The sequence below is a fragment of the Palaemon carinicauda genome, chromosome 5, assembly GCF_036898095.1.
Source record: "Palaemon carinicauda isolate YSFRI2023 chromosome 5, ASM3689809v2, whole genome shotgun sequence".
Taxonomy (NCBI): domain Eukaryota; kingdom Metazoa; phylum Arthropoda; class Malacostraca; order Decapoda; family Palaemonidae; genus Palaemon; species Palaemon carinicauda.
Window position 1 is genome coordinate 159,813,027 of NC_090729.1, and position 22,117 is coordinate 159,835,143.

At 37.6% G+C, this 22,117-nt stretch overlaps 1 protein-coding gene and 2 pseudogenes across 1 annotated transcript in view; 1 reads left to right on the forward strand and 2 right to left on the reverse strand.

The window, feature by feature from the left end:
- Positions 1 to 1,742: 1,742 nt before the first annotated feature.
- On the forward strand, positions 1,743 to 4,289 carry LOC137641237 (myb/SANT-like DNA-binding domain-containing protein 3; annotated as a pseudogene).
- A 227-nt stretch (positions 4,290 to 4,516) lies between these two features.
- LOC137640637 (putative nuclease HARBI1) lies at positions 4,517 to 12,628 on the reverse strand (annotated as a pseudogene).
- An 889-nt stretch (positions 12,629 to 13,517) lies between these two features.
- Positions 13,518 to 22,117, reverse strand: part of LOC137641567 (procollagen-lysine,2-oxoglutarate 5-dioxygenase 1-like) — a 252,332-nt gene continuing 243,732 nt past the window's right edge. The window contains exon 16 of the mRNA XM_068374256.1: positions 13,518 to 15,694. Coding sequence (XP_068230357.1) covers positions 15,659 to 15,694 — 36 coding nt within the window. The 3' untranslated portion in view covers positions 13,518 to 15,658. The remainder of the gene's footprint in view (positions 15,695 to 22,117) is intronic.

Sequence of the window (22,117 nt, forward strand, 5' to 3'; positions counted from 1 at the left end):
GGTTTAGGTCAAAATATACTGTTAAGGAAAGTTCTGAGTTTATAATAGAATATTTTGGATGGGAAACCATTGTTGAAAAAGAATTTCTCCAGGAAACACATTTCCTTATGAAAATTTTCAAAAGATGACGTTAATCTAAACGCTCGGTAAAACATTGTGCTAAATGTGTTTTAACTTGAAATTGGCATAGCATCTACTCAAAAAATTAACTCCGAGTCCTGTGTGAGAAGGTTTTCTGTAAATGTTGGTGTCTATACCTACCACAAATTAAACCGAATTTAATATTCTATAATTACTCCAAAATAAAAAGTTTTGTTAACCATAAAGAAAAGCTGCAAAAGACCTTTGAATCAATGGTGGTTTACCTGTTTAACTGTCCAAATTGCCAATTAGCTAACATTGGCTCCACGAAAAAATGCATTTTTTCTCGCTACCAAGATCACAAGGGAATTAGCAGAGCCTTGTCCAAACCTTTACAGTCCAGCATACGAGACCATTGCGAAATGGATTGTAAGTGTTCATTCTCTTTGGACAACTTTTCAATAATATACAGAGGCTCATATGAAAATGAAATAAGAATAGCAGAGTCAATTTTTATAAAATCTAAAAAGCCACAACTTAATCAAGAAATTTCTAGCTTTCCTTTGAAGATTGCCTAATTATGCCTTTTCCCATTCTAACTTAAAATTTATTTGTTTGTTTACAATATTTATGTACAGCTTGCTCTTTATTGTTTTACTTTCTTTTACCCAGGAACATGATTATGAACACAGAGATATAAATCCACAGTGAATATAATTTATATAAATCGCCTAACCTTTTGCTATATTGTGGTCGCCTAACCCTTTGCTATTTGTGGATGCCTAACCCTTTGCCCAGGAGACGAAGGCCTTCCGGATGTATCCAAAAGTTAACAAACAACCCCTCTCGATGTCCACATATAGTCTCTTCCCATGGACGCTGTGTCACGCCCTGCGCACCACTCAGTCGGGTTCAAGTCGCCACGAGTCAGTCATACAGGTCTCATAATTACTCTGCTATTTAAGACCAATATTCTGAGAACTTAAACTTGAATGTTTTAGAGAAGAGAAGTGAGATGAACGTTAAAGTAAATTCATGTATTTGTACCTTCGTTCCCTGACCGTTTGTTCGCCCAAGAATAAGTAACATTAATCAAGATTGTTTAGAAGAGCACTTAGTTTTATGAATAAGATTTAAAATTTTTCAAGACTTTTCAAGTAACTTAAATGTGCTCAAGATGTACTCTTTAGTGAAATACACTTTGTTGAATTGTAGATTAGTCTCTGCCTAACCCCACCTTTTGAACTTTTATTTATTTTTATTTAAGTTGTTGAGGACTTTGACAACGTCCTTACTTCTTGTGTCTACAAAAGCAGGGATGACTTACGGCCGTATGCTAAGAGAAAATATAGGGCCTCCAATTATAGGGCCTTCTTTATACCCTATGGAAAGTGTAGGGGAGTCCAACTTCTGATCAACTGCAGATTTATAAGGTCAACCCAGAGTAAAAAAAAAAAGCCAATATTATAGCATTTAAGGACAACCTTTTTTATGATATTGCTAAAGGCTAAAAAATTTCAAAAAGGGCCAAATTTGAAGTTTTTAGCCTGAAAAAAGGCGAACCTGGCAACTCTGTGTGAGGATATTAACTAAGTTGGGTACACGTGTGTCGTCCATTCCTGTTCTTTCAACGAGTTAGTGACGACATATAGACAGTGGAAATGGCAGAAAAGGATTGTATAAGAGCAAGATACATAACTACAAGTGAGAAAACAATGCTGGTGACCTTGATAGAGGAAAGGAGCGAAATTTTATTCAATAAGAGCCATGACTTCCGCATCATCCATCGAAAAAAAGCAGCATGGGAAGAAGTCACTACCTTATTTAATGCTGCTGGTTATGGACCACCAAGAAGCCAGCAACAGCTGAAGAAAGTCTGGGAGAATGCAAAAGGAAAGTAAGTATTCATAAACACATTAAAGTAATAGTACTCTTGACTCACTTCCTGCATACATAAGCAAGCATCAGCTTAGGGATTGGCGAGGATGAGTTTTATTTAGGCTATATGTAAGGAATAACATACTTTTCAAAGGCTGAGCAAATAAATAATTTTCATTGTAGTTTGTACTATTCTTAATTTCAGACTTCATACTGGTTAGCCTAATTGTTTGGCTTTTATTCATAATTTAAGGCTTTATACTGGCTAGCCTAATTGTTTGGTCTTAATTTCAGGCTATCTGCTGATTAGCCTAATTTTTTGTTTTTGTTTTCTTAATTTAAGGCTATATACTGGTTAGCCTAATTGCTTGGCTTTTGTTCTTAATTTAAGGCTATATACTGGTTAGCCTAATTATTTGGTCTTAATTTCAGGCTATATACTTGTTAACCTAATTGCTTGGCTTTTGTTCTTAATTTCAGGCTATATACTGATTAGCCTAATTGTTTGGTCTTAATTTCAGGCTATATACTGGTTAGCCTAATCGTTTGGTCTTAATTTCAGGCTATATACTGGTTAGCCTAATTGTTTGGAACAAAGATATTCATTTAACCACTGAATTGTTGTAAAAATTTCAGAGCAAAGAAACAGCATGCAGCCTATAAGCGAGAGACTATGAGGACAGGTGGTGGTGCTCCTCCTAAGCCTGAAGATGAACAGACTGCTAAAATCCTTACTATCATAAGTTATGACCTTGATGGTGAGGAGAATGAACTGGACTGTGATGCACATCAGAGTACTGGTAAGTCCTACTTTGATAATTCTACAGAAAGCTCAGCTTGGATGTTTTGCATATTTTACTGATTTTCATACAAATGTTTTGTTTCTCTATTATTTTTTTCCCATAAAATTGAGAGGAAGTCACTTGTTTTATGCATCCCCTACCTATCAATTTATAAAGATAATGGAATCCTGCAGTTCTCAACGTCTTGCACAGTAATTAGGGGGTTATTTAAATTTTTGGAAAGCAATAATTAGCAAGATATGTTGAAAAGGGGAGAAGGGGTTATAAAGAGAAAATAGCTCGGTTTCCTCACTAAACGACATGGAACTGTCGTCAACATAGTCAACTAAACAGAAGTTCGAGATGCCAGCGTACATTTGATATACTGTATATTCAAAATATATTTCAAGGACACTTGAGTAATTAATCCGTTTTAATTAAGTATATTTTGAATATACAGTAAATCAAATGTACGCTGGCATCACGAACTTCTGTTTATGTAAGCTGGCATCACGAAATCTGTCTAGTTCATGATGTTGACGTGTCAGTTCCAAGACGTTTAGTGAGGAAACCGAGCTATTTACTTTTTATAACCCCTTCCCCCTCTTCAACATATCTTGCTAATTATTTCTTTCCAAAAATTTAAATAACCCCCTAATTACTGTGCAAGAAGGTGAGAACTGCAGGATTCCATTATATTGGAACAAATGGATAGTGTGGTGTTCTATACTATTACCCAAGAATCATGTCTAACATGGTGTGACCCATAACTGTGTAATTGTTAGGATTAGGTAAATCATTCATCTCTTAAATATTTGCTTTACTTTTATGGATTCTTTTATAGAATTAGGAGGAATTAATAGCCCCACAGTTTGCAAAAGTAATTTTCTCCAGTACAATCATAGCATAACTTTTTTTAAGTAATGTTCTCCAGTACAATTATAGCATAACCTTTTTTCTTTTTTTTTTTCTTTTCAGGACAACCACATTCTATGATTGGTATTAGAAATGATGGGCAAAAATGTGAGATAAGGTTTGATTCTCAAATAATGGCACAGCACACTAACAACTCTATACACTCCATCACAACACCTCCCAAACTCACCTCAACTGAATTCAACACAACACAGAGCACACGAGCTGGCAAAGTCTCCTCTCAAGAAGCTAACATGACACAGGATACTCAAACAAACACACCCACCTCTATACAGTTTAATGCCACACACACCCCAACAGAATACACACCAACACCAGGCCTATCAAAATTTACCCCAGCCCGAAAGGGCCGACGAACAACAAAGTTCACTCAGGAGGCCAGCTTTGAAGCATCTCTTGAGATGCAACGGAAGGAGCATGAAAAGACAATGGAAGGCGGAGCATGAAAAGACAATGGAAAGCCTCAGCCTAGATATTGAAATTAAGAAAGAAAAACTAAAGAAAATGAGGATGGAAAACCATCGTCTCCAGGCTCATCAAATCAAGATTGATGTGGGCAAGAAAATGTTGGAAGTAACAGAAGAACTAAGACAGGTAACCAAAAGAATGTGAACTCGATGTTTTAAACTGATCTAATGTCACTTCTAGTGATATATTATATATATTATTTCGCTTATGATGAAATTATGTAATGTAATTGACTACTGTACTGTATATATTTTTGTGGAAATTAAAATTACAAATACTTGTTTCTGATTTATTTTCCAAAACTGTATCATATACATTGCTTTGAAATTAGTTTTTGGTAACATTAAGCCTAGTGGTGGTGTTTTTTTTTCCTAAGCAAAATATTCTCTGATGATGTGCTGTCTTTTAAAGACTCCTTCGATATTTCTCATTGCTTGAGGTTGCTGCCTCAATTCATCCTCTTGTATGTTTCCTTGGGCTTCTGGGTCATCTGAATCATGAAGTTCATGAATTTATCTGGCTCAGGTGATCTGTAGGCGATGGCGGAATTGTGGAGAACAGTAGCAGCAACTGTGTTTGATATTTCTCATAGAATCCTCATCTTCTTTCCAAGGCAAGCAAATTTTCTTTAATAGTCCAAATACTCTCTCACCACTTTCGCATTTCGCATTATAGCGGTTCTCTCCACTGCCATGAGGAGCTGTCAGAGGGGTCAACAAATATTCACGACATGGATAGCCACTATCACCCAACAAGTGTCCAGGCAGAATACCATTTTCGAGTTCTTGACAGTCGACTATTTTCAAAAATATTGCTGTTATGTGCACTGCCAGGCCACCGAGCTACAATGTTGTACAGCTGCAACTGAGGACCACAGGCTGTTTGTACATTAAATGAAAAATAACCTTTTCTGTTGCAGAAAACTTCAGGACGCGGGTGACTTGGCATCTCAATTGCAATATGAGTGCAGTCAGTGCACCCAATTACACCTGGCATTCCAGCTAGTCATAAATTCATGCTTAATCCTGGTGATATTATCTTAGTCTGGAAACTTGATGAACTCTGCACACAAACTTCCAATTGCATATGCTACCTTGCCAACACTTCTACTAACAAGACTGTGATATGTCACACCAATCAGATATACCAAGTTGGTCGTTTCCAGTGGCAATGTATCTCAATCCAATTAGGACCTGCAGGTGAGAAGGCACAGGACAGCCTGTGGAAAAAGAAAAAATCATGAAATACTTTACTCAAACCATGTCCAGGCATAATTCTAAACTGTTTTTACTTAAAAAAATTGTATAATCTTTTACTGCATTAAGCATAATATCTCTAGGCAACTTCATATAACCTTTCAAATAACACATTTAGCAGAAACCAATAAAATAACTTGCCTAAGTAAACTAAGTACAGCAAATGCCTCAACCTTTTTTTACCAATGGCACACTTAAGATCTCGTAAGGTACCGAGTGAAGGACAAACCGTGGTTCAATGATGATTGTAGACGTGCTTTTTTTGGAGAAGCAGGAGGCCTATCAACTTTGGAAGGGTAACAGATCAGATTTGACCTGGAACAACTATACTCAGCTTCGACCTTTTGCTCAGTGTTTATGCCTCAACTGAAAAGGAGTACAATTTAACCATAAAAGAAACACTTACTGGTACAACTCAGGAACATAAATGGTGGTCTACCCTTAAATCTGCACTCTTTAGTGTAGATGCAACAGTTCCTCCTTTACTTAAACCAGATGGCTGTGTCACTCACTGTCCAAAGGAAAAGGCAACCCTTTTGGCTGATGATTTTGACAGTAAACAGAGTAATGAAAAACTTGAACTTCCTCATTCCTGTTTTCCTGAGGCTAAACTAACTAGTTTAGCTTTTCGATATCGTGAGATTAAAGCTCTGTTGATGGACCTTGATGCTTATGGAGGTGTAGACCCAAATGGTATTTTTCCTTTGTTTTTTATAAAGAGCAGATTTCTTAGCTCCAAAGTTATGTTATTTTGCGCAAGTTAGCAAGAAGAGGAGCTTTTAGCACTAGTTGGAGAATTGGTAATGTTACTCCTCTATGAAAATGTGTTTGTGGTAGCTCAAGTCCCACTGATTACCGCCCAATTTCCATAACTCCCATATTATCTAAAGTTTTTGAACGTCTTCTGGCAAAACGTCTTAATAGGTTTGCTGAAGGTAATCATCTACTCCCTTGTTTGCAATTTGGTTTTCGTAAAGGCGTTGGAGCATGTGATGCCCTTCTTACAATCTCCAATGCTGTACAGAAATCCCTTGATTGTGGTCGGGAAGCTCATATGATTGGCCTTGATTTTAGTCCTGCCTTTGACCGTGTTAATCATGAGGCCCTAGTTTTCAAACTGAAACAGTTGGGAGTGGGTGGGTTAATCATGGGGCCCTTGTTTTCAAACTGAAACAATTGGGAGTGGGTGGGTCGTTTCTTAGCATTATTATTGATTTTTTAAGTAATAGATCTCAAAGAGTTGTTGTTGATGGGCACCATAGTGATTATAGGAATGTGATATCCGGTGTTCCACAGGGTAGTGTTCTTGGCCCATTACTTTTTATACTATATACACATGACATGTGGTTTGGCCTAGAAAACAAGCTTGTTGCATATGTAGATGATGCTACTCTCTTTGCATCAATTCCATCCCCTGAATGTAGATCTAGGGTTGGTGAATCCCTTGATAGAGATTTAGCTAGAATTAATGCATGGTGCAAATTATGGGGTATGAAGTTGAATCCTAACAAAACTCAAAGTATGATTGTAAGTAGGTCAAGGACGGTGGTTCCTCAACATCCGGATCTCAGTATTGATAATGTTTCTTTAAATATGTATGAAACTTTCAAAATTTTAGGTGTGATTCTCGACAGTAAATTTACTTTTGAGAAACATATAAGTTCTGTGTCTTCTTCAATTTCACAAAAACTAGGCTTATTGAGAAAGTCTTTCAAGATTTTCGGTGATCAATCTATTCTTTAGAAGTGTTTTAATTCTTTCATTCTACCTTGTTTTGAGTATTGTTCTCCTGTCTGGTCTTCAGCTGCTGATTCTCATCTTAATTTGTTGGACAGAAACTTACGGTCTATTAAATTTCTTATTCCTGATCTAGATATTAATCTCTGGCACCGTCGTTCAATTAGTTCATTATGCATGTTGCATAAGAATTTTCATAACTCTGACCATCCTTTACATTCAGATCTCCCTGGACAATTCTATCCTGTTCGTAATACTAGGCAGGCAGTTAATTCTAATAGCCAGGCCTTCTCCATCACAAGGCTCAATACTACGCAGTACTCTAGAAGTTTTATTCCAGCTGTGACCAAGTTGTGGAATGATCTTCCTAATCGGGTGGTTGAATCAGTAGAACTTCAAAAGTTCAAAGTTGGAGCAAATGCTTTTTTGTTGACCAGGCGGACAGAGTCTTTTTATAGTTTATTTATGACATATTGGTTTTTGATGATTTTGATTATATGACGTGTCTGTTTTGACGTTTCTTATTTTAGAATGATTTATTGTTAATTTGTTCTCTTCATTAATTTATTTCCTTATTTCCTTTCCTCACTGGGCTATTTTTCCCTGTGCGAGTCCCTGGGCTTATAGCATCTTGCTTTTCCAACTAGGGTTGTAGCTTGGATAGTAACAATAATAATAATACCACAGCATACAGTATACTTGGCAAAATTTAAAAGGGTATACATATAATTATAAGATAGAGAACTACAGACATAAAAAAATACCGGGTATAAATAAGAACTTATTTTACTTCAGTAAATATCACCATACTGCTTGAATAAGTTGTGGCATATCATTGCGCCTTGGCACACTGGTTGAGAATCACTGCAGTACAGTATACAGACATAAAAATCACTTTTGCTTGTGCTTACAGGTAATGAAGGCACCTTATGTACTGTACCTACCTGGTATATTATTATTAAGGAAATGTTGTTAAATAAGTAAAAATGAGGGTAATAGTATAGAACACTACGCTCTCCATTTACTCCAATATAATGGAATCCTGCAGCTCTCACCTTCTTGCACAGTAATTAGGGGGTTATTTAAATTCTGGTCAAGCAATAATTAGCAAGATATGTTGAAGAGGGGGAAGGGGTTATAAAAAGAAAATAGCTCGGTTTCCTCACTAAACGACTTGGAAATGACACGTCAACATCGTCAACCAAACAGAATTCGTGATGCCAGCGTACATAAACAGAAGTTTGTGATGCCAGCGTACATTTGATTTACTGTATATTCAAAATATACTTAATTAGAATTGGATTAATTACTCAAAAGTGTCCTTAAAATATGCAATTTACAAATAGTGACACTTTTGAGTAATCACAATTCTTGATTAAGTATATTTTGAATATACAGTATATCAAATGTACGCTGACATCACGAACTTCTGTTTATGTACCCTGGCATCACGATCTGTTTGGTTGACTGTTGATGTCAGTTCCATGTCGTATAGTGAGGAAACCGAACTATTTTCTTTTCATAACCCCTTTTCCCCTCTTCAACATATCTTGCTAATTATTGCTTTCCCAGAATTTAAATAATCACCTAATTACTGTGCAAGAAGGTGAGAACTGCAGGATTACATCATATTGGAGTAAATGGAGAGCGTGGTGTTCTATACTATTACCAAAATGAGCATTACATCACTCACGAATAGCTCATCACCTGACATATAAGCACAAAAACAATGTGATAACGACTCATGCCTACCTCTGTTGCTAAGAGCATTGGGCAGTCGATGCTCTATCTTTGCAATCAATGAAAGTGTGCATTCTTTACTTAATCGGAACCTCATCAGAAGTTCTTCCTCTGTCATGGCATGGAATGGGTTGCTTCGGTCTGTCACAACCCTACGTATGTGGCCATGCTGATAGCGCTGAAGGTTTCGGATATGACGGAATTGTCGGTACATGCTGAAATATATGAAGTGTGTGTGTAATGTAAGACTCATAAAATGTTTGTTAGCCTAGTGTTTAACTCTACAAAACCTAATCTGCCACCCTTGACCCCTGGCTAGCTCAACAGCAGCCCTCCACAGTCCACACTGCACAGCTAACTTACACTTTAGTAGACTAGGCATAAACTTAGATGCACTATGAAATTCCCAAATTAGGTTCAAATTGGTTTTTACACTTATCAGATGATGATCATGCTGGAAATCAACCCTAGGCCTACTCTAGACACCATCTAAATGATCTTACACAGTAATGAACGAACCCTAAGTTAGGCTACCATCACCAGCCCAACACAACCAACTTGGAGCTATGATTTCCTACATTAGGTTCACATTAGTTGAATTATTCTTGAAAACCTGGGAATCATCTCCAGATGTCTAAATCATTTATAAAAAGGCAAAATTGTGGATGAAAATTAGTTCATTTTGTTAGAATCTAAAGGATAAAGCCTCGTTTTGGCATTCTCTTCCAGAGGGTCACCCCCCTGCCTAGGTTACTTTGGTTTCGTTAAGATTAGTTACCAGAATTTCTCAACTTCTCCAAGCCAAACTTAATGTAAACTTTGCACAAATACAACAATTTCTCTTAAAAACAGATGAACCTTTTAGCATCAGTTAAAAACCAACACCTTTTCCATGCATGAGCTATCATATCTATTGGAAGAATGTAATTTATTTACGAATTCAAATGACAAGTTTACTTGCAACTACTATTTTATCACTTACTTTGCTAAAAAAATAATCAAAGAAATTCTTACCTGTGAAACTTGGCAGAAGCTTGTTTTGTTGTGTTGTGCTTGAACTCCGAGAGGGACATCTCCGAGTTCATAAAATATGAAGTTTGGCCCACCTGTTCAATAGTTTTTCTTTTTTATGTGTTATTATTTTTGTAAGACATCTTTTGATAATGTAAATGTTTTTCACAAGCAAAGAGTTGATATCATGACTACTATTTATTTATAGGCTTGCGAAAGGCATGTCTGGGCCACCCTTTAAATAGTATTGGAACCACCCCTTAAATTATAGGGAACCCTAAATTTATAGGGCCTGTATATGTTCTAAGCATAGGAATTTAATATAGGGTCTATATTAGTGTCCCTTTATTTTCTCTTAGCATACGACCGTTAGTCTCTTGACTGTAGCTCATATAACTAAGAAAAGTGTCTTGGTAGTAAAGACTGAGTGATGCTAGTCCAATAGGTTCAAACAGCCCCTGCTAGAAGCTTGAGAACCACATTCATGTCCCACTTACTATGATTAATGGATAACTGGGGAACCCCAAAATCAAATTGTGATCAGATCAGAGAATATAGGGTCTCAAATACTTCACTAAAACATCCTAAACGCAGTGCCGACTTGCAAGCTATAACAGCTGACACTGAAAGCTCTCTCTCCTTCGGACCTGTAGGTCTAGACTAAGTGTGGTGGTTCCTCTTACACCAACCTCTATGCACTACCCACTTATGCTGGTAGTTTAAACTGGTTGTGTGTCTTTGTGGCTTAGGAGCTGTTCTGCCACTTATGAAGACACTTTCCTCACTTTAGACACACGCTTGACAGTCTCCAGGCGCATAGATGTAAAGAAAACTGTCCAAGATGGAACCTGTGGATGTGTGGTTGGCATAAGAGGTCGTATCTGACAGGCAACTTTCTTGGAATGTCTATGGAGAGTTCTAAGTGTCTTGCAAACTATTCCTTCTGAGGCCAGAACGGGGCTACCAGGGTCATTGTGCACCTCTGCAATGATTAAAATTTTTGAAAGACCTGGTCTATCATCCATAAGGGTGGAAAGGCAAAGGTTTGTAGGTTCCCAGTCTTTAAGCACAAGTTGACCCCTGCAGGTTGATGCTATTCTAAGGGCTGTGAATATACTGGAAGACTGAAACCTAAAGCAGTTGCAAACAGATATATGTTAGCTGGCCAAAGGTGTACAATGCAATCTACTTCCTGGCATGGGGTCCATTCGGAACCTATCGCCTGCTAACCCCGGCTGAAAGCATCTGCAATGACCTCCTTCCTGTTATGAAATAGTGTCTGAGAATAACATCACGATCCTCTGCTCACTGTGTAATCTCCTGAGCAAGAAGGGCGAGACCATAAAAATCTTCTCCTTCCTGCTGGTATCTCTTGGTCTTGTCTAGAGCAATGATGGGGTATAGGGTGTGTCCCTTCTGTATTTTTCCTTTCCCAACTCCCTGGTGGGGTAACAAGGGCTCTGACAGGGTCCATTTACTTCTGCTTCTCCAGACCCTAAACAAAGAAATTCACATCAACTAATAGGAAGCTGAAACCTCCTTCACTTGTCGAACACTGCCTGGAAAGGCTTTCTCAGAAAGACTATTTTCTGACTGAATTAGGGATCAAAGTCTCAAGATCCAAGTCATTCACCTCATCGTCCTGACCTAAATTTAACTGCCGCTGCCCAAAGTCTCCTAGAGAATTCTGCATCTCCATCATTGGTTGAGGAACCTGTAGAAAGAGTGGGAACTTGGGATTTTGTGTGCAAAAACAGGACAAAATGAGATTAACACTTTAGGGGTTTGTAAAAGGGTACAGAACCTGACAAACCCACCTAACTTAGCAGTTCCCAGATTAAAACCCCGATCCCCTTTCCCAGGTCACAAACCTATGGTCACAACCCCTAGCTGGGAAGGTAAGCACCCGAACACCCCTTCCAGGTCTCAAAAAGTAAATCGCTAATAAATCCTTACACTAGGATTGACACCTACGTCCTTTTTTTGTTGTAGCAATCTTTAGCCTTTGCAGAAGCATTTTAGTAGATTTGCTGATCTAACCTAAAAGCCAAGTCAGAATCACCCTTGGGACATTAGCCTTTCAGGGATAACACAATGAGCTTTTAAAAATTTATTCACTTCACCAGGAGTACCGTGAAACTTTGATACAGCATCGAAATAGCCAAGAGTAGCCATTACCCTAAATAAGGAGTTATTACCCTAAATTTTGGGGGTAATATCCTAAATTCTGGAAAATTACCCTAAATTCGGGGAAAACTAAATTCGTTGGACACCATGAATGACATCCGATACGTAACAAGTACAAATTAACTGAATGCTGGTTTTTCCTTCATTATTCGAAGAATTCAGTCCAACACTGATCCTAGTGGACGTTAAGTGCTGAAATCCTTGTAAACCATGGTTTTCGACTGACGTGGTTCGTAATTGCCTATCAACTGTAATTGGAACCGATTATGCTTGCGCAAGATTCAAGAAAGTGGAACTAAAGGGTTCATTAACAATAAACATTGCCGTGAAGGAAACATCGCATTTGATTTAGAAAAAAATAAGAGTTAATTTTACCTCTTTAATTCACTGCGTTCAATCTCAAAAAATTACTTTTAATGTAGCTTTTCACACGCTATACTTTTAATGTAGCTTTTCACACGCTATACTTTTAATGTAGCTTTTCACACGCTATACTTTTAATGTAGCTTTTCACACGCTATACTTTTAATGTAGCTTTTCACACGCTATACTTTTAATGTAGCTTTTCACACGCTATACTTTTAATGTAGCTTTTCACACGCTATACTTTTAATGTAGCCTTTCACACGCTATACTTTTAATGTAGCCTTTCACACGCTATACTTTTAATGTAGCCTTTCACACGCTATACTTTTAATGTAGCCTTTCACACGCTATACTTTTAATGTAGCCTTTCACACGCTATACTTTTAATGTAGCCTTTCACACGCTATACTTTTAATGTAGCCTTTCACACGCTATACTTTTAATGTAGCCTTTCACACGCTATACTTTTAATGTAGCCTTTCACACGCTATACTTTTAATGTAGCCTTTCACACGCTATACTTTTAATGTAGCCTTTCACACGCTATACTTTTAATGTAGCCTTTCACACGCTATACTTTTAATGTAGCCTTTCACACGCTATACTTTTAATGTAGCCTTTCACACGCTATACTTTTAATGTAGCCTTTCACACGCTATACTTTTAATGTAGCCTTTCACACGCTATACTTTTAATGTAGCCTTTCACACGCTATACTTTTAATGTAGCTTTTCACACGCTATACTTTTAATGTAGCTTTTCACACGCTATACCTTTAATGCAGCTTTTCACACGCTATACTTTTAATGCAGCTTTTCACACGCTATACTTTAACGTAGCTTTTCACACGGTATACTTTTAATGTAGTTACGATGTCCACATCATGAGCAACCACAACACGTATTTAAAAACAGGTTTAATTATGAGGAGGAGAATTACACATGAAACAACACTTCAAAGCATTTTTATTATGCTTAAATAACAATCACTTGCAGATACGACCGGTATCTAAGAGCTCAGTTAATATTCATGGAAAAATTATTAATAAATATAATAAAACAAAACTTAGCTGACATTCAAATAAGCAGTTCTAGAGGTCTCAAGTGAAGAGAGAGTATTCGAAAACAATTTTCTTGAGTGAGAAGTTCTTCAGCCACCGATGCGAAGATACACATGGAAATTACATTCCAGGAATGAAGCCACACTCCTGAAATTCCCACATCTAAACAGGCCACACCAACATAACTCTAGAGGGCCCACGCTGCTTCTCATACAGCCACAACCATCACATGGGAACGGAATTAATTGCTCCAAACTCAGCGGCAAAACACCGGATCCAACACCGTATCTTCCAAAAGTATCAGTGACCTTCCTTGAAGACAAGACACCTTCTCACCGCCGACTATAATTCTCGTTGCTGTGACGTGACCTCCGAAACCCTCGTTCCTGCCAACAAATAGGGAACAAGTAGTTAACTGGCATTTGAACAATTGTCTAGTCAATCTTTTTCCCAAACTATAAAAAAAGAGAATTATTTATTTATATTACACCTCTCCCCTAAAAAGGAAAAATATATATGTAATATATATTTTGCATCCAACACAATCAGGTCAAAAATATATCAAGTCACATCCTTGATAATGCATCTGGAATGACGTTCTCCTTTCCTTTGATATGTAGGATGTTCAAATCGTAGGGTTGTAAAAATAAACTCCATCTTGTTAATCTCCGATTATAGTTCCTGAAACGATTCAAATATTTTAATGGAATATGGTCTGTATACACGCTTAAAGAAGAGGTGGTACTGGTATATACCTCAAAATGTTGTAAAGCCAAAATTAAACCCAAAGTTTCCTTCTCAATGGTAGAGTATTTCTTTTGAGAATCATTCAGATTCTTAGAGTAATAAGCAATAGGATGCTCTACCCCAGAATAGGGGAAGTAGTCAAAATAGATTTTACTTTATCAAAAGCTTCCTGGCACTGGTTATCCCATTTAAAGTCGACCCTTTTCCTCAACAAATTTGTTAGTGGTGCAACTATATCTGCAAAATTAGCCACAAACTTACTATAATATCCAGCAAGACCTAGATATCTCATTACCCCCTTTTTATCTTTAGGAACTGGAAAGTCTAAAATTGCTTTAATATTTGAATCTTTTGGTGCTACTTTGCCATGACCAACTTCGTGCCCCAAATAAACTACTAGGGCTTTCCCAAATTCGCATATATTTAAATTCACTACCAAACCCGCTTCTCCGAGTTTCTGTAAAAAGGCAGCAATTCTTTTGACATGCTCTTCCCACGTATCACTAACAATTACATCATTTTTCATTCCAAATAGCATGACATTGCAGGAATATAAACCAGTGGGTGTAACGAAAGCAGATATCTCTTTGGCTCTATCAAACTTACCTGGCAATAACCCTTCAACATGTCAAACTTGCTGATAAATCTGGCCTTTCCAATGCGATCAATACAGTCATCCACCCTAGGAATTGGGAATGAATGTCCTGGTGACTGCATTTACTTTCCTGTAATCAAAACAAACGGTATTGACCATTTTTTTTTGACAAGTACTACAGGGGAACTCCACTGGCTACTACTATGTTCAATTAATTTATGATCGAGCATATATTTTACTTCCCGTTCAATAATCTCTGCCTTTGCCGGATTCAAGTGATATGGGAGTTGTTTAATAGGATTGGAATTGCCAACATCAACATTATGTTGTAATGAGCAGGTCCTGCCCGGAACATCTGAAAATACATCTTTATAATCGTAGAATAAATCACTCAACTCCTGACCTCGACTTTCATCAAGATGAAACAATTTATTCTTCAAATTCCTTAAAGCCTCTGTATTTGAAATAGGCCATTCTTCAACCTCAGTCTCAAGTTTAAGTTTCTCTTGATTACTATTATAATCTAACTTTATATTCAACAAGACTGGCTTTGGCATCCTTGAAAAATATGGCTTTAACATATTAACATGGCACAACCTCTTTTTCCTTCTCCTATCTGGAGTAAGAACAACATAATCCGTATTTCCTACCTTCTTTTCTATCATGTAAGGCCCAGAAAACTTGGCATGTAATGGCTGACCTGCTACTGGAAGAAATACCAATACCTCTTCTCCTGGTTTGTAGTCAACCTTTTTGGCTCCCAAATCATAGTTTTTTTTTCATCTTCTGCTGAAGATGAAAAAGTTATCTCTTGCTATGTCCCAGGTTTTCCTGATTCTTTCCCTGGAATCTGAAACAGTCCAACAAATTAGAATCTTCAACATTATTAATCAACTGATCTTTAATCAATTTTAAAGGTCCTTTAACCTGATGACAAAATACTAACTTGAAAGGGGAAAACCCTAACGACTCATTGGGGATTTCTCCGGTCGCAAACAGAAGGAAGGGCAGACCTTTATCCCAATTGCTTTTGTTCTCCAAACAAAAATTTTTTCAACAGTTTTTAAGGCTTGATGGTACCTTTCTACAGCCCCTTGGCTCTGAGGATGGTATGTTAATGAAGTTACCTGCCTGATACCTAGTTCCTGCATTGCCTGTCTAAATATATTGCTTAAGAAATTTGAACCCTTGTCCGACAACCTCTTTAGGCAATTCAAACCGAGTGAAAAATTTTAACATCCCATTTACAATATTCTTGGAGCAGACATTCCGCAACGGAATGGCCTCAGGATACCTAGTGGATCTGTCCATGATTGTAAGTATATACTGATTTCCACCTTTTGACTTAGGAATTAGAATCTTCAACATTATTAATCCACTGATCTTTAATCAATTTTAAAGGTCGTCTAACCTGATGACAAAATACTAACTCTTAAGGGGAAAACACTAACGACTCATTGGGGATTTCTCTGGACGCAAACAGAAGGAAGGGCAGACCTTTATCCCAATCGCTTTTGTTCTCCAAACAAAACTTTTTCAACATAGTTTTTAAGGTTTGATGGTACCTTTCTACAGCCCCTTGGCTCTGAGGACGGACGCTTATGAAGTTACCTGGCCTGATACCTAGTTCCTGCATTGCCTGTCTAAATATATTGCTCAAGAAATTTGAACCCTGGTCCGACAACCTCTTTAGGCAATCCAAACCGAGCGAAAAATTTAACATCCCATTTACAATATTCTTGGAGCAGACATTCCGCAACGGAATGACCTCAGGATACCTAGTGCATCTGTCCATGATTGTAAGTATATACTGATTTCCACCTTTTGACTCTGGCAATGGGCCAACAATGTCCACTATTACCCTATGGAATGGTTCTTCCATAGCTGGTATGGGTTCAAGGGGAGCTTTAGTCAACATTTGGTTCAGTTTTCCGATCATTTGACACACATGACAGGTCTTAAAAAATGCTTTAACATCAGAATGAATCCCAGGCCAGTAAAAGTGCTTTAGTTAATTTGTAAAAAGTTTTATTGACTCTGAAATGGCCACTAAATGGATTCTGATGTGCTAAATGTAAAATAGAGGGTCTAATTTGGAGGAACGACTATTTGATAATTAACTTCCCATTCTTCATCAGCAGCAACCTTAGAGGCTCTAAATTTTCTCATCAATAACCCATTTTCGACATAATACCCAACTGGAACGTTCTCAATTTCCTTAACTGAAAAAGCCTTTGCAGCTATCTCTGCTAGCTCTAGGTCATTTTCTTGATCCTTTATGAAATTCTCTCTAGATACAGCTAAAACCTTACCTTGTTCAGAACAATCACCAAATTTTCCCAGAAAACACTTCGTGAAGTCAATTTTAGAATCCCTATTAGCTTCCACTTTCTGCATTGACCGTGTGATAGCACACACGGGAGAAATACCAGGAAATTCTCCTTCCTAGCTCTCTGTGCTTGCACAAAACTGAGGATAGCTAGGTAACCGTGGGTTACTTAAAGCTATTACCACCAATATCATTGGCTAATATCAAATCAACTCCTTCCACAGGAATTTCTTCCACAACGGCAACCCTAAAAGGACCCGTTGCATAATCAGACTCCAGAACCACAGTCTCATACGGACAAGAGATTATCTCTTTTGGAAAACTCTTAATCAATACCTTATCCTTACCCTCATACTCAAAACCTTCAGGCAATGCCCTTTTCAAGATCAATGACTGTAGGGCCCCTGTATCTCTAAGGATAACTAATCCTTTTCTGCCATTACCACTTTCTGTAGCTACACTACCATAAGACACAAATGACTTATCTCTCCAAATCAGAGAGCCCAGGGCTTTTCTCACCCTCACTTAATGCACTAATCTCTCTATCAGCACTTACCCTGCTTACCAAAGCAACTGGTTTGTGCTCTCTATTACCGTCCCTTAAGGACCAACAGTCTGCCTTTCTATGGCCCAGTTTACCACAGTTAAAACACTTAATTGGCATCCTATGCCCAATAAGCAAACTACTACCTTTCAATACTGGAGCTACAACACTTATCCAAATCACTTGCGTTTTCAGTTTTACTCTTACCACTTTTCAATTCCTGAAAACCCTCTTTGCTACTTCTACCCCTAACCAAATTTTTCCCTTCAAAAATTTTGTGTCAGTGAATACTCGTCAGCCACAATGGCAGCTTTCTCTAAGCTCTCAACCTGAAGCTCCTCTAAGTGTACCTTCAAATCCTTAGATAAACAATTCTTAAACTCTTCTAACAATATTAGTTGTTTAAACCCATTAAAATCACAGATTCCTTAAGATCTCAACCAATCGTCAAGCAATTTAGCTTTTATACGAGCAAAATCTACGTAAGACTGATCTCCTGTTTTAAAAAGCCTACGAAATTTCAACCTGTAAGCCTCTGGCACTAATTCATATGCTTTGAGAATACACTTTTTCAATTCGTCATAATTACCGCGTCTCCTCAGACAAGCTAGAAAATACCTCTTGAGCCCTACCTTTCAATGCACATTGTAATCACATAGACCATGAGTCTTAGGCTAGCCCATTCCTTTCACGACTTTCTCAAATGTTATAAAATAATTAATTACTTCATTTTCATCAAAAGGGGGAACCATCTTCATGTATTTAGCTACATCGAAATCTCCACTACCTTGTCTGTGTCTTACCTAAATTTCCTCTAACTTTAGTTCGTGTTCCATTCTTTAACGCTCAAGTTTCCTCTCTCTCTCCCTTTCTTCTGCTCTTTCACGCTCAAGTTTCCTCTCTTTCTCCCTTTCTTCCGCTCTTAAACATTCAGCAGCTACTCTTTCACGTTCGGCAGCTATGTCTAACTCCTTCAGCTTTATTCTAAGTTTCAAAGCTTCTATGCTATCACTTTCCTTTACACTTGAAACTTCTGCCTTCTCCTCTACAATACCTAAATGTCCTATCAAACCCTTTATCAAATCATCCTTTTTCATATCCATAGTAAAATCTATGTCTAGATAATTAGCAATTAACACAAGTTCCCGTTTACACAGACTTTGAAAAGCTGCAACCCCCGGTATGGACGACTGAAATTCCTTTACGTCAAAGTCACTTTCTAAATACTCCGTTTCAGACTCAGACATGATTGGTTACAATGGCTATAAAACAACTAAATAACTTCACTCAAACCTACAACAATTAAATAAACACTTCATTTAAACCTGTTTTGCTTAAATTAAAATTCATTGATCCCGGTCAGGCCCCTAAATATGTTACGATGTCCACATCATGAACAACCACAACACATTTAAAAACTGGTTTAATTATAAGGAGGAGAATTACACACGAAACACTTCAAAGCATTTTTATTATGCTTAAATAACAAACACTTGCAGATACGACTGGTATCTAAGAGGTCAGGTAATATTCATGGAAAAATAATAAATATAATAAAACAAAACAGCTGACATTCAAATAAGCAGTTCTAGGTGTCTCCGAGTGAATAGTGTGTATTCGAAAACAATTTCTTGAGCGAGAGGCTCTTCTCCAGCCACCGATACGAATATACATCTGGAAATATAATCCAGGAATGAAGCCACACTCCTGAAATTCCCACATCTAAACAGGCCACACCAACATAACTCTAGTGGGCCCACGCTGCTTCTCATACAGCCACAACCATCACATGGGAACGGAATTAATTGCTCCAAACTCAGCGGCAAAACACCGGATCCAACACCGTACCTTCCAAAAGTATCAATGACCTTCCTTGAAGACAGACACCTTCTCACTGCCGACTATAATTCTCGTTGCTGTGACGTGACCTCCGAAACCCTCTTTCCTGCCAACAAATAGGGAACAAGTAGTTAACTGGCATTTGAACAATTGTCTAGTTAATCTCTTTCCCGAACTATTCACAACAGATTTATTTATATTACAACATGCTATACTTTTCAAGTAGCTTTTCACATGCTATACTTTTCAAGTAGCTTTTCACATGCTATACTTTTCAAGTAGCTTTTCACATGCTATACTTTTCAAGTAGCTTTTCACATGCTATACTTTTCATGTAGCTTTTCACATGCTATACTTTTCATGTAGCTTTTCACATGCTATACTTTTCATGTAGCTTTTCACATGCTATACTTTTCATGTAGCTTTTCACATGCTATACTTTTCATGAAGCTTTTCACATGCTATACTTTTCATGTAGCTTTTCACATGCTATACTTTTCATGTAGCTTTTCACAAGCTACACTTTTCATGTAGCTTTTCACAAGCTACACTTTTCATGTAGCTTTTCACAAGCTACACTTTCCATGTAGCTTTTCACAAGCTACACTTTCCATGTAGCTTTTCACAAGCTACACTTTCCATGTAGCTTTTCACAAGCTACACTTTCCATGTAGCTATTCACAAGCTACACTTTCCATGTAGCTATTCACAAGCTACACTTTCCATGTAGCTATTCACAAGCTACACTTTTCATGTAGCTATTCACAAGCTACACTTTTCATGTAGCTATTCACAAGCTACACTTTTCATGTAGCTATTCACAAGCTACACTTTTCATGTAGCTATTCACAAGCTACACTTTTCATGTAGCTATTCACAAGCTACACTTTTCATGTAGCTATTCACAAGCTACACTTTTCATGTAGCTATTCACAAGCTACACTTTTCATGTAGCTATTCACAAGCTACACTTTTCATGTAGCTATTCACAAGCTACACTTTTCATGTAGCTATTCACAAGCTACACTTTTCATGTAGCTATTCACATGCTACACTTTTCATGTAGCTATTCACATGCTACACTTTTCATGTAGCTATTCACATGCTACACTTTTCATGTAGCTATTCACATGCTACACTTTTCATGTAGCTATTCACATGCTACACTTTTCATGTAGCTATCCACATGCTACACTTTTCATGTAGCCATTCACATGCTATACTTTTCATGTAGCTTTTCACATGCCATGCTTTTTATATACCTTTTCACATGCTCTTTCATTTAATGTGATTGTTTTCCTTTAATATCTAGTGAGCCATACTTTAGTTTTACCTAGGATCCCCATATTTATGCAATTTTTTTCGTGGATTTATTATGCATCCCAGAGAATAATGTATAGAAGAAAAAGTTTTACCATTATCTATTTGCCAGTAATTTTTTTCCACCAAAAACACTGGTTCCCACTTTGTGGCTCCCATTACCACAAGATACATTAGGGTATATCTTAACTATTTATTTGTAAGGGAAATTAAGGTAATTTTCGAAGAAAACTAAGTTTTACTACAACCTCAATATTTGTATTGGTAAAGTCTGTCCCATGTATTTCTATGATAAAACCAACATGTGATCATGACGGGTCCTCGACAGAATATTCAAGATCTGGGGCTTCTGGTAGGCAAAGGAGGTACTCCTGGAAGGGTAATGGCTTCGGGAGCGACTTCTAGTACTACTGGATAAGGAATAACGATAATGGCTAGGTGTCTTATCCCGATGAATCCTGGAATAAGGAGAAAGGTAGTCCGAGCGAATGATGAAAACTTTGGTTGCTTCTCCTTGGAGACTGTCTTCTGGATCTTCGGTCAGAGACACTAGTCCCTCGAAGACTAGAGGGATGAGAGTCTGGGTGTGCGGCTTGAGTGGTGCGACAGTCCTTGTGACTGGTCTCTATGTGGATCTACCCTTGGGAGACTGGCTTGAGGTGGATTGTTGAGAGGTATGCCAATGACGAGATGAGCTCATATTAGATTTTCCTACAGTTGGATCTCAGACTACTTCCCTGGGTCTGAAAGTTCATGGTCCTGCAAAGGTGTAGGAGAGCTCCCTCGTTAACAATGAGAACAAAATCTTTACCTCCCCATATCTAAGATATAGGATACAGCAAAGGAGTAGAGATGCTCCCTCACTGACGATGTATCTGTCAGATGGCATACACCATCAAAGGATCAAAAAGCCACTAACACAAATCCATGGTATAGTCTATGGTGAATAGGTGTTTAAAAAATCCAAAAAAAATTCTTAAATTCAATAAATAAATCAGAAAGATGGAGCGACTGCAAAAACATGCTTCTGTAACAACGAATGATTGAAGAATGGCTCTGCAACCAGTTGGTGGAGAGACTAGGAAGAGAGGACCATATGACCACCTGTCAATTTCCCAACTGTCAATTTCCCAACTGACAAGCAGTTATCTCTTAAACAATTAAAAACTGACAAGGGCTTAAGGTTTTGAAGTGTTCCAAAAAGTATACCTGTATTGTGCTTTTAGCTTCATTCTTTGTTG